Raw genomic sequence first — 12,227 nt, forward strand, 5'->3', positions numbered from 1 at the left:
GTATCGACTTGGGAAATGACTGCGAGCCTGGGTCAGGTCTTTTGACCTTCGCTTGTGCCTGCCTTTCCCCCTGATTTTCAAGCTCATCTCGGACGAATATAGTCCGCTCGATCAAGATGTAGGAGTCTTTGCGAGACTGAGGGGGACAGGCTTCTCTTAGCCTGCATCTGAAGCTCTAGCGTTAGGCCGACTCGGAAATGGATTCCAGAAATTTCAGGCCGATGGTGTTGGCCTGATTTATAAGGCATACACTGAGCTTGAGCTTAGGACGTTCTCCATCAACGTCATGTCTGAATCTCGCTACTCTCGACGACTCTTTGCTTACTGCATGAACCGCAGCAATGCGACTCTTAATCTGACACGCATGAAAAAACTCTATCATGCTATTGATCATCTTAACATCCAATTGAGAGGACATAGCCCAACTCGGAACCACTTACCCCACACCGATAAAGCTCTCACAGCTACCTACCACTGAAAACAACATCTCACCAACAACAAGACCTACCCAGTCCCCATACTGAACAAACGATAAAATGACATCCAAAAAACCTCCCTCGCCAGCCGACTTCCCCTCCCACCTCACAGTAACCATCACCCCTCCCCAAAGCCCGCCCCGCGCAACCCACCCCGCACCGCCAAACATCCTCCTCCTCCTACATGGCCTCGGCGACACAGCCGCAGCCTTCACCTCCTTCGGGCGGGCCCTCAACCTCCCCGAAACAACCGTCGTGACGATCCAAGCGCCCAACCCTCTCCCCTTCGACCTGGGCGGCTTCCACTGGGGCGACGACGTCTCCTTCGACTCGGCGACAGGCACGCTAGACATGGACGCCGGGTTCAGGCGCGCAACGACCCTGCTCGTCGACGACGTGATCCGGGGCGTGCTGGTGCGGAAATGCGGGTATCGGCCACGGGAGATCCTGCTCCTGGGGTTCGGGCAGGGCGGGATGGCCGCGTTGGTTGCGGCGAGGGAGATTGGCGGGGAGAGGACAGAGAGTGCGAGTGCTGGGGGGAGTGCGGATGCGGATGCGTCTCTGTCCGGGGTGATTTCCATCGGGGCGCCGTATCCCCTGTCGGGGAGTACGGTGGGGGCGAAGAGCCGGACGCCGGTGCTCCTGGTGGGTGGGCGGGAGCCGACGGCAGTGAGTGATGGGGCTATACGGCGGACGAAGCAGGTCTTTGAGTTTGTGGAGGTCCATCAGTACGCGCGGAAGGGGGATGGGATGCCGCGGAACCGGGAGGAGATGATGCCCGTGATGCAGTTCTTTGCGCGGCGGTTGCGCAGTTGGCAGGGCGTACCCGAGGGGAGTGTGGAGATTACGTGAATGAAAGATACAGAAAAAGAACAGTAGAAATGGTATTGTACAGTACGTTGATCTAGGTGGGCGTCTAATAAGGTGCGTTAATCTAGCTCTTCAAGAGCTTTCCTGGCTTGGTCAATGCTTTGACGGGCTGCGTTGGCTGGCGAGTCTTCTTCAACCCGTCTTCCTCCCTCCTGCGCAATTGTGCGCAGGTGCTGCTCTGTCTCTCGCAGAGCGGTTCGGCCATCCTCCCGGACTTCTTCCTCCCAGAAGTTTCTGGCGGCATCCCACTTCTTCTGCTGTCGCCGCAGAGAGTAGATCAACCCCACTGCGGCCATTGTGCCGGTCTCATAGATGGAGGCAGTGGGGAGCGAGATGTATGTCAACGCCGAGAGCGCGCTTGTCAGCGTCGTAGTAGATAAGCTGAAGAGCACGAGTCGTTGCGCCAGAGCCTGCAAAGACGGCACAGTGGTGTCTAGGAGCCTTGCTCGGCTGTTGCTGATCTGCGTCGGCCAGGGCTCCGCTGGTTGCGCTGGCGTTGTCCGAGTCTCAGCACTATTCGAATCTTCTTTCGTAGGCTCGGCGGGCACCTCTTCGGTTGAAATCCGGGGTGCTTCAAGCACGCCAGCCTGCTCAAATTTGCCCGCAGTCCAGATCACATCCTTCTCCGCTCGGCAGAGATACTTCTTCTCCAGGATCTCAGACGTGATCATGCCAATGTCGTCCACTCGCCAGAACAGCTTCCACCATGCGAGGCCTTTCCACGGTTTGCTGGCGAATCCTTCTTCGAGCGAACTCTGTAGCTCGGTGTGAGCCCTCTCCGCCCATGAAGATACAACTTGGATCAGTTGCTCGCGGACGTGGTCAGGGACTGACTCGATCTCTTGCTCCAGTATCCTCCTGTTTTCCTCTGTAATCACTCTTGTCTCCGCCGAATCAATCAGCGCCTCAATCAGAGTCTTCAGGGAGGGATCCAGCGCTCCTGCTTCTGCCCGCAAGGAGGACAGCCAATCCACAACCGGCTGCACACCACTCTGATGCCACCCCTGCTCGTATAGCGACGCGTTCTGCACGGATTCGCGAAATTTAGCCAAGGCGACATCGGCTTTGTCGAGGTCCACAAAGCTTATGCGATCGCTAGCTGATTCCGCGGCAGCGCCAGGCAAGGCAATAGCTCCGTAGACCAACCGCGCTTGTTTCTTCAGGTCCGATCGAGCGACCAAGCCGCTGTATGCGAGTAGACCATCTACGCCCCTGCCACACACAATACTCCTGTGGACTGGGTAGCGCACTGCATTGTGCCGGCCGGACTGCGAAATGGGTATCGTCACCGTGGGCACGAGGAATGTATCCGCGGAAAGCTGGGCGGGTGAGAACTCCGTCTCCGCGCCGAGCGTGGATACCAGAATTTCAATATTGCCTTTCTTCAAGATCGATGAGGGCACCGAGATCGTAGGTAGGAGGTCATTAGGGATCGTCTCCGTCACTTCTCCGTATCTGTCAACCTGTCAGCGTCTCCCTTCCATGCGGCAGCAAGGCTTAATACCGAATCAGCAGCCCCCGCGACATATCCGCATCCTCAGAATCTAATACATCCTCCCAGGGTTCCCGAGAACTCAAGGGATCAGCAAGCAGCAGACGAACGAGCCTGCGCGCAGCGGTCGCGTCATTTAATCCGAGGACTGTAAACGAAGCCATTAGTTAGCCACTGTTGCAATCTCCTCAATACCTTCCACATATCAACACGAACTAACCAGCTACCCGGATAAGCGGGACTTCCGACTCCAACCCACGCAATGCAAGCTGTAACCGGCTGATATTGACCTGTTCCGGCGCGGCATCCCTGACCCGATTCAAGGCTTCATACAGCTCCCTGAACCGTTCTGGCACGTTCCTCCGAGCGCTGACCAAAGTCGATGTCGCAAGCTGACGGCGGCACGCATTTGCTGAGGGTATCGATGGCGATGATGAAATGTGTTTCTCGTCTCGTCGCGGAGTGACATTGCCGCGGGGACGCGTTGTCAGGCTACGTCTCCAGATTGAGCAGGATGGACAGTAGAAGATCAATCCATTGTCCGAGGGCCGCGATAGGCTCTTCGAAATCGAGCTGCGGAATTTGGGAGGCATTGACTCGACGTGAGTGATATGCTGGTGAGCATTTGGAGAGGGAGAGTGAACCTAAGCAAGTGCTCCGTTCCGCAAAACAGGAATTATCGACTTGTCTTGGCGGCATGGCAGTTGACCAGAACAAGCGTTACCACGAAACCACAGATTTTTTTTTGGGAATCAGCGGGGATTTGTGAGCTCTCATAGTGGAAATTGCTGATAAGTGTTTACAAGTCGCTTTACGTCTACCATATATGTCATCCTGGCCAAAGAGTGGAAAGCATTGGTTGTATAGAAAACGGTACAACCCCAAGAACCAACAATATCCGCTACCATATACATATAGCGCAAAGAAAACCATGGTGTATCAATTCATGAGCTCGTGTAGTCGAGGCGTCACGGACGCGTCGAGAATTCTGTGCAGAAATTATAGCTATGTCCACCTCGCCAAAGTCACAGTTATTCGCTCGTCACATTCAACCAGAAGAAACGACAGGTTGGATGCAAAGGGAGCAGTTTATAACCTTGTTTTCCTGCGGACTCACTGGATTTCGGGTGGTCAAAACTTAGGGGCCTTCGTACAAGCACAGGCAAGCACTGAGCCCCCACGACGGACAGATACCCTGCCGGAAATACTACCACATGGACGTGACCTAACCGATTCAGGCTTCCCGGATCTCACGGGGAGCATCTCTTTGCCGACGAGACCTGCCAGAGCCAGCCGACCTGTGCTTTATTAGGCGATGAGACTTCTTGCCAGGAGAAGGGTTGACTTACATGCTAATTCTCCGGGCGACGGTAGCCAAGCCGGTGTCATTGTCTGCCTCCTTTTGGGCACGCTCAAGTGCAGCCCGTCTTTCCTCTTCGCTTCTCTTCATGACCTCCTCCTGAGAGGGTGGAAGACGCTCGTTCTGCAAGTCAACCTTGCGAGCATCCTCAAAGTTTGTAATAGCCTGTTTGATTCCTTCGGCACCAAGCATCAGAGTACCAGCAGGGAGGCGGCCACCAGCAGCCGTCTTGAGTTCAGTGACTCTCTCAGACTCCTCCCGCAACACCTGGAAGACGCGCGAGAGACGTCCGATGGCAAGAATCTTGTTCTTGATCGCCCGCCTCTTGAATTCGCTGCTCTCCACGTCCATTGGGAGCGGAGGAGAAGGAGCGGAAGGCGATACGGATGTGGGAGTCTCGTCTTCGAGCTCCTCCTTAGAGCAGGTATTGAGGATGGCGATGAGCATATCGGTGATCTTCTCACCAACGAAAGGAAGCGACCACGTAAACACGTCCATGAAATTTGGCAACCAGTACGGGTGAGGCGTGCAGTTGAACTGTCGGATATTCATGACGTTGTTCTCGTACTTCAGGACGGCAGCCTTATTGTTGTAGACATCCAAGTAGTTGGGAGCACTGAAGATAGTCATCACACTTGGGAATCCGGTCGTCCGAGTCTTTCGGTACATGCGATATCCAGCGTCCTGCGCCTCATGTGCTCGAATGATCGACAACAGGTTATTCTTTTCAAGGAAAGCGCAAGCCGCGGGGTACGAGAAGAAGTAAGAGCAGCCTCGAACACTGTTGTGAACAAAGTAATCTCCTGTCTTTTCTTGTCCGAACTCTTCAAGCGGATCAGCCCAGAGGATATCGCACATCAAACCGTGAGTCGGGGGCTCTCTGAAACGATCGATCTGCAGACTCACGTTAGAAAAAGGACAAAAAAGAAACCTTCGAACAGCTTTGAACGCACCGATTTGATATCTTCGAGAGTGTGAAGTTCAGGACTCAGGCCACCATGTATACACAGGAATTGCTTGTTCATCACCGCCGCCAGCGGCAACGAGCAGAATGACTCAATGCAGGCCTCATAGATACGCTCGCTGTATTTATGCTTGCATTCCAGCTTGAAGGTGAAGTAGTCGGTGAGATGCTTGCATTCATGGTTGCCTCGGAGCAGCCAAAGCGAATTCGGGTACCAGATCTTCAGGGCCCAGAGATATAAAACGCACTAGCTGATATCAGCTTCACCGACCTTCAGGTCTCCCAAGTAGTCATCTCTCACCTCAATGCTGAAATAACCTCTGTCGACATAATCACCCAGGAAAAGGTACCTCGTCTCGGACGGATCACCACCGACCTCGAAGAGTTTCATCAAGTCATAGTATTGACCGTGAACGTCGCCACAGACTGTGATCGGCGCATCCATCTCTAGCAGATTAGGTTCAGATCTCAAAACCTGAGTTCCGGCATGTATAATCCATAGCGCCTGCTCCTCTGTAAGACGACCTTCCCGATAGAAATGTTGTTTCAGGAACTGGAGGTTGGGCTTCGAAGGATCTTCAGGAGACCAGAACATGTCATCCGTTGGAGTACTTAGAGCCGGCGCTTGCACCTCTGAATCCGCAAAATTGTTAGAGACGGCGAATATTTACAACGCAGCAAAGACTCAATATTAGGGCATACCTTTAATCACCCGTTCCAGCGTGGAGACCTGAGTGCCATCCTCCATGGTGTGTAGTGTGAAGTCGATCTCCGGGACCGGCTTCTTCTCCCTCACCGCGCGCGCCAGTGCTTGATCCATCTTGCGCAGTGTGGACTAAGAAATATTACGAACTTCAAAGAAGTAAGTCTGCGGAAGATTTTCGGTGCGCAAGTGGGCAGATCAAGGAGAAGGGGGCACGTTGGATGCGCGGAGGCAGGTTTGTGGTGGGGTTAAACCGCGGCGGGATTTTACACACGAGACGAAGGCCGGATCGAGGAACTGCCTTGACGTCAGTGATCAAAGAGATCAATCGTCCGGTCGATGATGGGCTTTTCTGTAGGGAAGAAGGGGCAAAAGCGTAGAGAAGAAAAGTGTCGATAGTGAGGAGAAATTGTGGATATGAAACCTGAGGACTCTTAGGATACAGCCAAGTGTATTGCCTTTTCCTAAAATAGCGTAAGCTGAGGTGACCGTGGGTCGCGTGGCGGAAAAGAGATAGACTGGATAAAGGAAGGAGGACAAGATATGTATGAGCAGAAAAGCAATTTAGTAATTGTTCGTCGGCAATGCAAGATTATTGCGGTGGGCTGAGAGAACCTGGCAAAAGATGAGGGCTGGTCTTTTCTAAGGTCTTTGATCAGGCTGGAGGCTCTAGTACAGTGTGATCTGGGTCAGGGATTTGCCCACAAGGAACCTACCCTGACTTGTCTGATGAAGTTAAGCTGGATTTCGCATGGATTTACGGCTCTACGGTTTCCATTGGCGGGGTGCTGCGATCAGATACGTAAGTTTATATATCTCATTCATCCATCATCGGCCTCTGTTGCATCGACGCAGGAGACTAAGATTCCTTGAGGCAAATAATATACTGGAATTGTCCCTGGAGTGCGGGGATATCCGTCCGACGGTTCATCCTCCTTTGCCTTCCCCACGCCCACATTCTGGCCCTCTAGACTCCAACGCGTCTTACTTTCTATCTCGTTGCGCTCCGAGAGAACCGAATTGCAACAGCCATGTATGAATCATTCCGTATGTATCTCAATAACCTCTTTGAGAATTAGCCATTAGTAGTGTTGACAGTCCTCCCGCACAGGTCCTCATCCGCTTCTCGCCCAAGTCCCCTTGACAGTCTCCCCGTTCATCAATCTCCCTACCTCAGTCACTCTTCCCTACACCTACAAATCAGTTCCATCGACTCTACCTCCATCTGTTACCGTTGATCCCAGTAATCCGGACATCAAAGCCCGTTATGTGGTCTCCCCAAGCGGCGAGCATGCGGCGCGCCCAGAAGAGATACTGGCCTCTTGCAAGTCGCTGGAGGAACATCTGAACAGGGCGCGGATCGAGGCCAAGAACGCGATCAAAAAGTGGGAGGAAGCGATATCGCAAAGAGAACTTGCGGAAAAGAGGCGTGTCGCTCCGGGTTGGCTGGATCGAGATGAGAAATTGCTTCAGCCCATCAGTTCGGCGCCGGCTCAATCGTCAAAGAATCAGTCAAACCATAGCTTACTGGACAGCTCATCCGGCAACCAAGGCTCATCTGGTTTTCCTGCCATGGTACCTCGCGATGAGGGCGAAGAGTTGGATCGCGCTTTTGGAGGGTTGGATGTGAAATAGGCAACGGTGCTATGCCAGACAGATGGCCTCAGAAACTGAATTTCTGCACTATTGCTTGCAGATGTCTCCGGTCATTGGATCGCATTTCAGACTTCCACAGTGAGGACGACATTTTTACCAAAAGAATGCGCCATGTCCACAGGAAGCGCCTCATCGGCTGACGGAACTAGACGATCTGAAACTGGCTCTCAGGAGAGATGGGCCATTCAATCCGACGGATTCTGCAGCAGTGTAACGTCCCAAACTTGCAGATTGATGTGGAAGCAGGCTTGAATGACCACAAACCCCCATTAGCCGCCCTCGAGCAGCAATTTCTCTCATCACCCGCCATCGACCCTATGGTGTAGGTTGATTGAGCTGCACTTGGGCTAAGTGAATATGCTGTGTACTCTTCCAAAGCGCGCACGTATGCTAAGATTAGGTCCCAATGAGTCGGGTGTATATTTTAGATGCGCATCTGGCACTCCCCGAACCACTCAATTATATACAATCTCTTAAATGTGATACATCCCTTACATGATATTTCCTAAATGATAAGGCTCTGCCACTCCTGAGACTCGCTCGTATGTCGAATTTCATCCCATCTTTCCTGTAGAAGCTCAAGTGCGAGGCCTGACGTATCTGGGAAGACCTAGCTCACTGCGAAGCTCTCCGCCGTGGCCCTAGCTCCCGCTCGGCCCCTCCAGATAACAATCACCGACCACCTTTATCTTCTGGTAAATTTCCTCCAACCACGCGACAAGTGGTACTATACACCTGTAATCCTTTCTACACCCTACCCAAATAAAAATGGAGCCTCTTCGATCAGCCCCTGAAGCGTCCTCATTCGTTCTCTTGGCCGACCACCAATCGCGCACGCCCGCGTCATTCCACTCCGGCCCTCCAGTCCTCCACTACCACAGCAAGCAGTGCAAGCTGGTCATCCTCGAACGCGACCTCCTCTCCACACCAGCCCTCAATGCGATCCGCGGCTCAACTCCGACAGCAAACGGATCTGGCGACCATACTTCGACCGCTGCCGCGAGCAGCAATGCCCCCGCCGACGGAGAAGAAGGACAAGAGAACGAGCTCGTCGTAGACGGTGTAGATGTCTGGGTGACATCGGAGTGAGTCTGCCATCATCCACTTTACTCTCTGTCTCATACTGAACCAATCGCCAGTAAATTCCTCCTCTACGCCCCCGCCGTCGCCGCCGGCGTCTCAATCCCCTACCCCTCCATCTCCCTCCACGCCATCCAGCGCCTCCGCCTCCCTGGCAGCACCGCCGAAGTCCAAGGGCTATACATGCAGATCGCGACCCCAGCCCCTCCAGGGACAAACACCGAAGACGAGGAGGAGGAAAGCATCACGCTGACGATCGTCCCGCCGACCGGCGCAACCACAGCTGCCGCTCCCTCCGCGGAGGATGCGATGGAGGACCAATCCGAGAAGCCGGAGGAGACGCCGGTGCAGATGATGTATGCGGCTGTGTCGGCGTGTTCGAATCTCCATCCCGATCCGATGGAGGAGGAGGATGAGGAAGCAGATGGTGACGGGGATTTGCTAATGCAGTCTGGCTTCGTGACGATGGGGAGTGCGGATGGGGGCCTGCCGCCGCCTATGGATGGTAGTTCTGGGTGGATCACGGCGGAGAATATGCATGAGTATTTTGATGAGGAGGGGAATTGGATCGGTGGGGGTGAGGAGCCGTCGCTGCCTCTTGGGCCTGGGGCGGGGACTGTGAGGCAGCGCGAGGGTGAGGGTGCGGAGGGTGGTGATGCGCAGGGCGAGGACGAGGAGACTAAGTGGAGGAGGACAGATTAGGTGTTGCTAATTGTGTGAGATGAGTTGTGTTGAGAGGTGCAAGGCAAATCCCCTTGCAATATATGTGTACTTCCAGAACTGGGTTGGCAAAAGTATTCGTGGTTCTACAGGTGCTATTTTGACTTATGAGAAAACACCTAATGAGGAAAATGACGAAAAGACACTATGCTACACAATTGACTGATTTCAAACTGCATCTATCTAACACGCGGATTTTACGCAGTTCGCAGGGATGCCTAGGAAGCTATCAAGCAAGGAAAGAAAGTAACCAAACACCGCCAAATGAAATGATGAAATGACCCAATAAACTCCATAAGCTGCTAACCAAGCAAAGCAGACCCGACTATTCTTTCAAGAAACCGTCTCCATCGTATAAACTTCCAGGAGTTGCAGCGCCAATTCCTAGTCCTATTGTCTTCCCCGTAGGCGTCGTGATGGCTTTCTTGGGTGTTTTTTGGCTTGACTTGTGCGACGTCCTGTCGTCCGTTGTTGTTTGCTGACTGCCTTTGCGACTGGATTTCCTTTCATTGGGCTGGGTTGTCGGAGCGATACGCTGAGCATTTCGTTCCGTATCATTGTCTTCCCAGATGGTGATCATATTGCCGTTGGACGTGCTCAGCGTTTCGTGCACGTCGCATGAGAGCTCCTCTTGGTCTTGCTGCTGCAGAGGCGTGTTGTCTAAAACGGCAGCGCTGCTTTCGTCATGTGGCAAAGGATCCGTAGCAGTAGCAATATCTTTGCTGTTGCCGTAAGGCCTCAAAGAAAGAGGGTGATTACTTGGGGAGGCTTGTTGTATTGACAGAGTGTTGTTCTCCTCGAGTGGGACCACGGAGCGAGGACTATTGCTGTACACCATCTTACTTGGCAGCGTGCGTGGACCCTTGACTGCCGAACGACGCGGACTGGTTTGCGGTGATGCATTCTCGCGGGATGTCGGCGAGCTTGCAAGGATGGGAAGTATCCAGAGGGGAGCATTCTTATCAGGAGACGGTGTCTGTGATAGAGAACCATCGTTGCTGGACTGTAAAGATGTCATTATTTCTGGTAGAGACTTGTCGCTCCCCGCAGGGCTCAAGAAATCGTCGCCCGAGTCAGCTCTGCTATGCTTTCTTTTCTTGGTTGGGCTTCCGTCAGGAGTAGAGCAGATATCTGTGATTCGTGGCCGGTGCCTTTGGAAGTCGTACGAGTTATTTTTGTTCGCGGAGAAGGTGACAACACTTGAATTCATCGAGGGAAGACTGTAGCTGGTCGGACGTGGAGCTTCTGGTCTGTGCCGGCTCATGTCTTCCAGCTCCTCGGGCTCTTCAGCCATTGGCGAGAATGCAGGGCCCCCAAAGGTGATAGGAGGGTGGATCGAGATTCGGACGCAGTTCTGACGTCTGTGGCCTTTTCGATGACCAGGGGTATTCTTCAAGGCGGAGGTCAATGGTGGCTTAGGAGAATTGTCCGAGTTAACCTGTGTAGATAGTTCTGGCACATAGAGACTGCTAACCCTCCTTGCGGGTGCTCGAGGAGGGTGAATTGAGATCTGTGAACTCGTGCGGCCGCCGTAGAAAGGATCTCCGTCCGTACGCCTATTTGCGTACATGGAGTGCCGGTGCAACTGACTGAAGTAAGGCAGCAGCGAGCCGCTGTAGCCTGTTGCACTTAGATGCGGGGTCATGTTCGTGTCCAGGTGCGGCATGGAGGTGACCTCCCTTCTGGACTGGTTGGAGCAAAGAGATTCACTCCTCCTAGGAGGAGGGCTGACGCGCTCTGTTTGGCTAGGACTACGTGCAGTTAAACTGCGGCGAGGCGACGTACGGTTTGGTTCCAGCCTCAGAGCTTCATGACTAGGCGATGTGGCAGGAAAGATGAATGGTGCAGGATATGCTGAGTTTGACGCTGCGAAACTTCGCCGCTCGGATTCCATGCGGCCGACATCGTTGGCGCTGAAAGGTGCGAAAGTTGGGCAGGGAGGCAATGCTGGAGAAGTGAAATCACTCTCGATAGCAGTCGAAGTTCTCCGGCTGTCGTCCAAGATGGAGCTGTCCGCCGTCTCCAGACTCAACGATGAGAACCGCATCGAATCATTCTTTGAAAGGCGGAATCGGTTTGGGGGATAAGCCGACGGCGGCGGCGGCACCGGCTGTTCTGGGATGGCACCAGCTGTCTGTGTCGTAATACTTCCACCTCGTACTCGAGTAAAAGGCAGTTCGAACCCTTCATGATGGTCTTCCATAACTGGGAAGAGGTTGCCCGAGCGCTCTCTCCTATGCACCAAAGGCATCACCGTTGACAGTGGCCGGGATGGTTCGGCGAGGCTTCGTTCTTCTTCCTTTTCCGGTGTTTGTCTGGGTGTCATCTCTGTTGGTAATTCAAGGGCTCCTTCGACTGCCGAGACGGATACATGGTCTTTGGCCCTCGACCTGGACCCTTTGTCAGAGGGTCTCTCGGCTGCCTCTGCAAGTGGAGCCAGGGGACCCGGAGGCCGCGATCTGAGCAGAACTTTCAGCTGCCGGGTTGATTTTGATCGTGAAAGCGAACGGCCCAGCGATCGAGCCTTTTCAGCGAGTGGAGAAGATGCTTCCGAGTTCACTGTGGAGTACGTGAGGCTTTCCCGACTAGCTAAAACGCCCCATTCATTTGGCTTTCCGTATGGCAGTTGTCCGTATAGTCTCAGGGCAGAACCCTCTTCCCGAGACAGTGATGTCGCCGTGTCGGCTTCGAATGCTCGTAACTGTCTAGCGTATCGACCGTGACCATCGCTGACTGCCTTTAGTGAACGTCGCTCTCGACGGGCTTTTATCCAGACGAGTGTTCCCACCACCGCGGAAAGGATGAAAAGAGCGGCGCATACAGCAGCCACCGCGATCACGGTGGCCAGCGCCGGCATCGTCAGTCGCCTTCGCCCCTTCCGTCAAGTAAGCAGACACTGATGCTGA

General features: G+C 53.7%; 6 protein-coding genes across 6 annotated transcripts; 3 read left to right on the forward strand and 3 right to left on the reverse strand.

Moving 5' to 3' along the window:
• Window positions 1-536: 536 nt before the first annotated feature.
• On the forward strand, window positions 537-1,328 carry Asppvi_004718 (alpha/beta hydrolase; the record flags this gene model as incomplete). Its single annotated transcript, XM_043300666.1, has 1 exon — window positions 537-1,328. The coding sequence occupies one exon, from the start codon at window positions 537-539 to the stop codon at window positions 1,326-1,328; it is 792 nt and encodes a 263-aa protein (XP_043156601.1).
• Window positions 1,329-1,405: 77 nt separating this feature from the next.
• On the reverse strand, window positions 1,406-3,431 carry Asppvi_004719 (uncharacterized protein; the record flags this gene model as incomplete). Its single annotated transcript, XM_043300667.1, has 3 exons — window positions 1,406-2,801; window positions 2,851-2,986; window positions 3,059-3,431. The coding sequence occupies 3 exons, from the start codon at window positions 3,429-3,431 to the stop codon at window positions 1,406-1,408; spliced, it is 1,905 nt and encodes a 634-aa protein (XP_043156602.1).
• Window positions 3,432-4,072: 641 nt separating this feature from the next.
• On the reverse strand, window positions 4,073-5,982 carry Asppvi_004720 (serine/threonine-protein phosphatase 2B catalytic subunit; the record flags this gene model as incomplete). The annotated part of the gene is made up of 5 exons (XM_043300668.1): window positions 4,073-4,136; window positions 4,188-5,092; window positions 5,152-5,409; window positions 5,464-5,795; window positions 5,865-5,982. The coding sequence occupies 5 exons, from the start codon at window positions 5,980-5,982 to the stop codon at window positions 4,073-4,075; spliced, it is 1,677 nt and encodes a 558-aa protein (XP_043156603.1).
• Window positions 5,983-6,896: 914 nt separating this feature from the next.
• Asppvi_004721 (uncharacterized protein) lies at window positions 6,897-7,500 on the forward strand (the record flags this gene model as incomplete). Its single annotated transcript, XM_043300669.1, has 2 exons — window positions 6,897-6,912; window positions 6,977-7,500. The coding sequence occupies 2 exons, from the start codon at window positions 6,897-6,899 to the stop codon at window positions 7,498-7,500; spliced, it is 540 nt and encodes a 179-aa protein (XP_043156604.1).
• A 789-nt stretch (window positions 7,501-8,289) lies between these two features.
• Asppvi_004722 (Voldacs domain-containing protein) lies at window positions 8,290-9,303 on the forward strand (the record flags this gene model as incomplete). The annotated part of the gene is made up of 2 exons (XM_043300670.1): window positions 8,290-8,606; window positions 8,661-9,303. 2 exons carry the CDS (start codon window positions 8,290-8,292, stop codon window positions 9,301-9,303), a joined length of 960 nt encoding a protein of 319 aa, XP_043156605.1.
• A 343-nt stretch (window positions 9,304-9,646) lies between these two features.
• On the reverse strand, window positions 9,647-12,178 carry Asppvi_004723 (uncharacterized protein; the record flags this gene model as incomplete). Its single annotated transcript, XM_043300671.1, has 1 exon — window positions 9,647-12,178. One exon carries the CDS (start codon window positions 12,176-12,178, stop codon window positions 9,647-9,649), a length of 2,532 nt encoding a protein of 843 aa, XP_043156606.1.
• Between the last annotated feature and the right edge of the window lie 49 nt (window positions 12,179-12,227).

Source organism: Aspergillus pseudoviridinutans (genome assembly GCF_018340605.1).
Source record: "Aspergillus pseudoviridinutans IFM 55266 DNA, scaffold_3, whole genome shotgun sequence".
Taxonomy (NCBI): domain Eukaryota; kingdom Fungi; phylum Ascomycota; class Eurotiomycetes; order Eurotiales; family Aspergillaceae; genus Aspergillus; species Aspergillus pseudoviridinutans.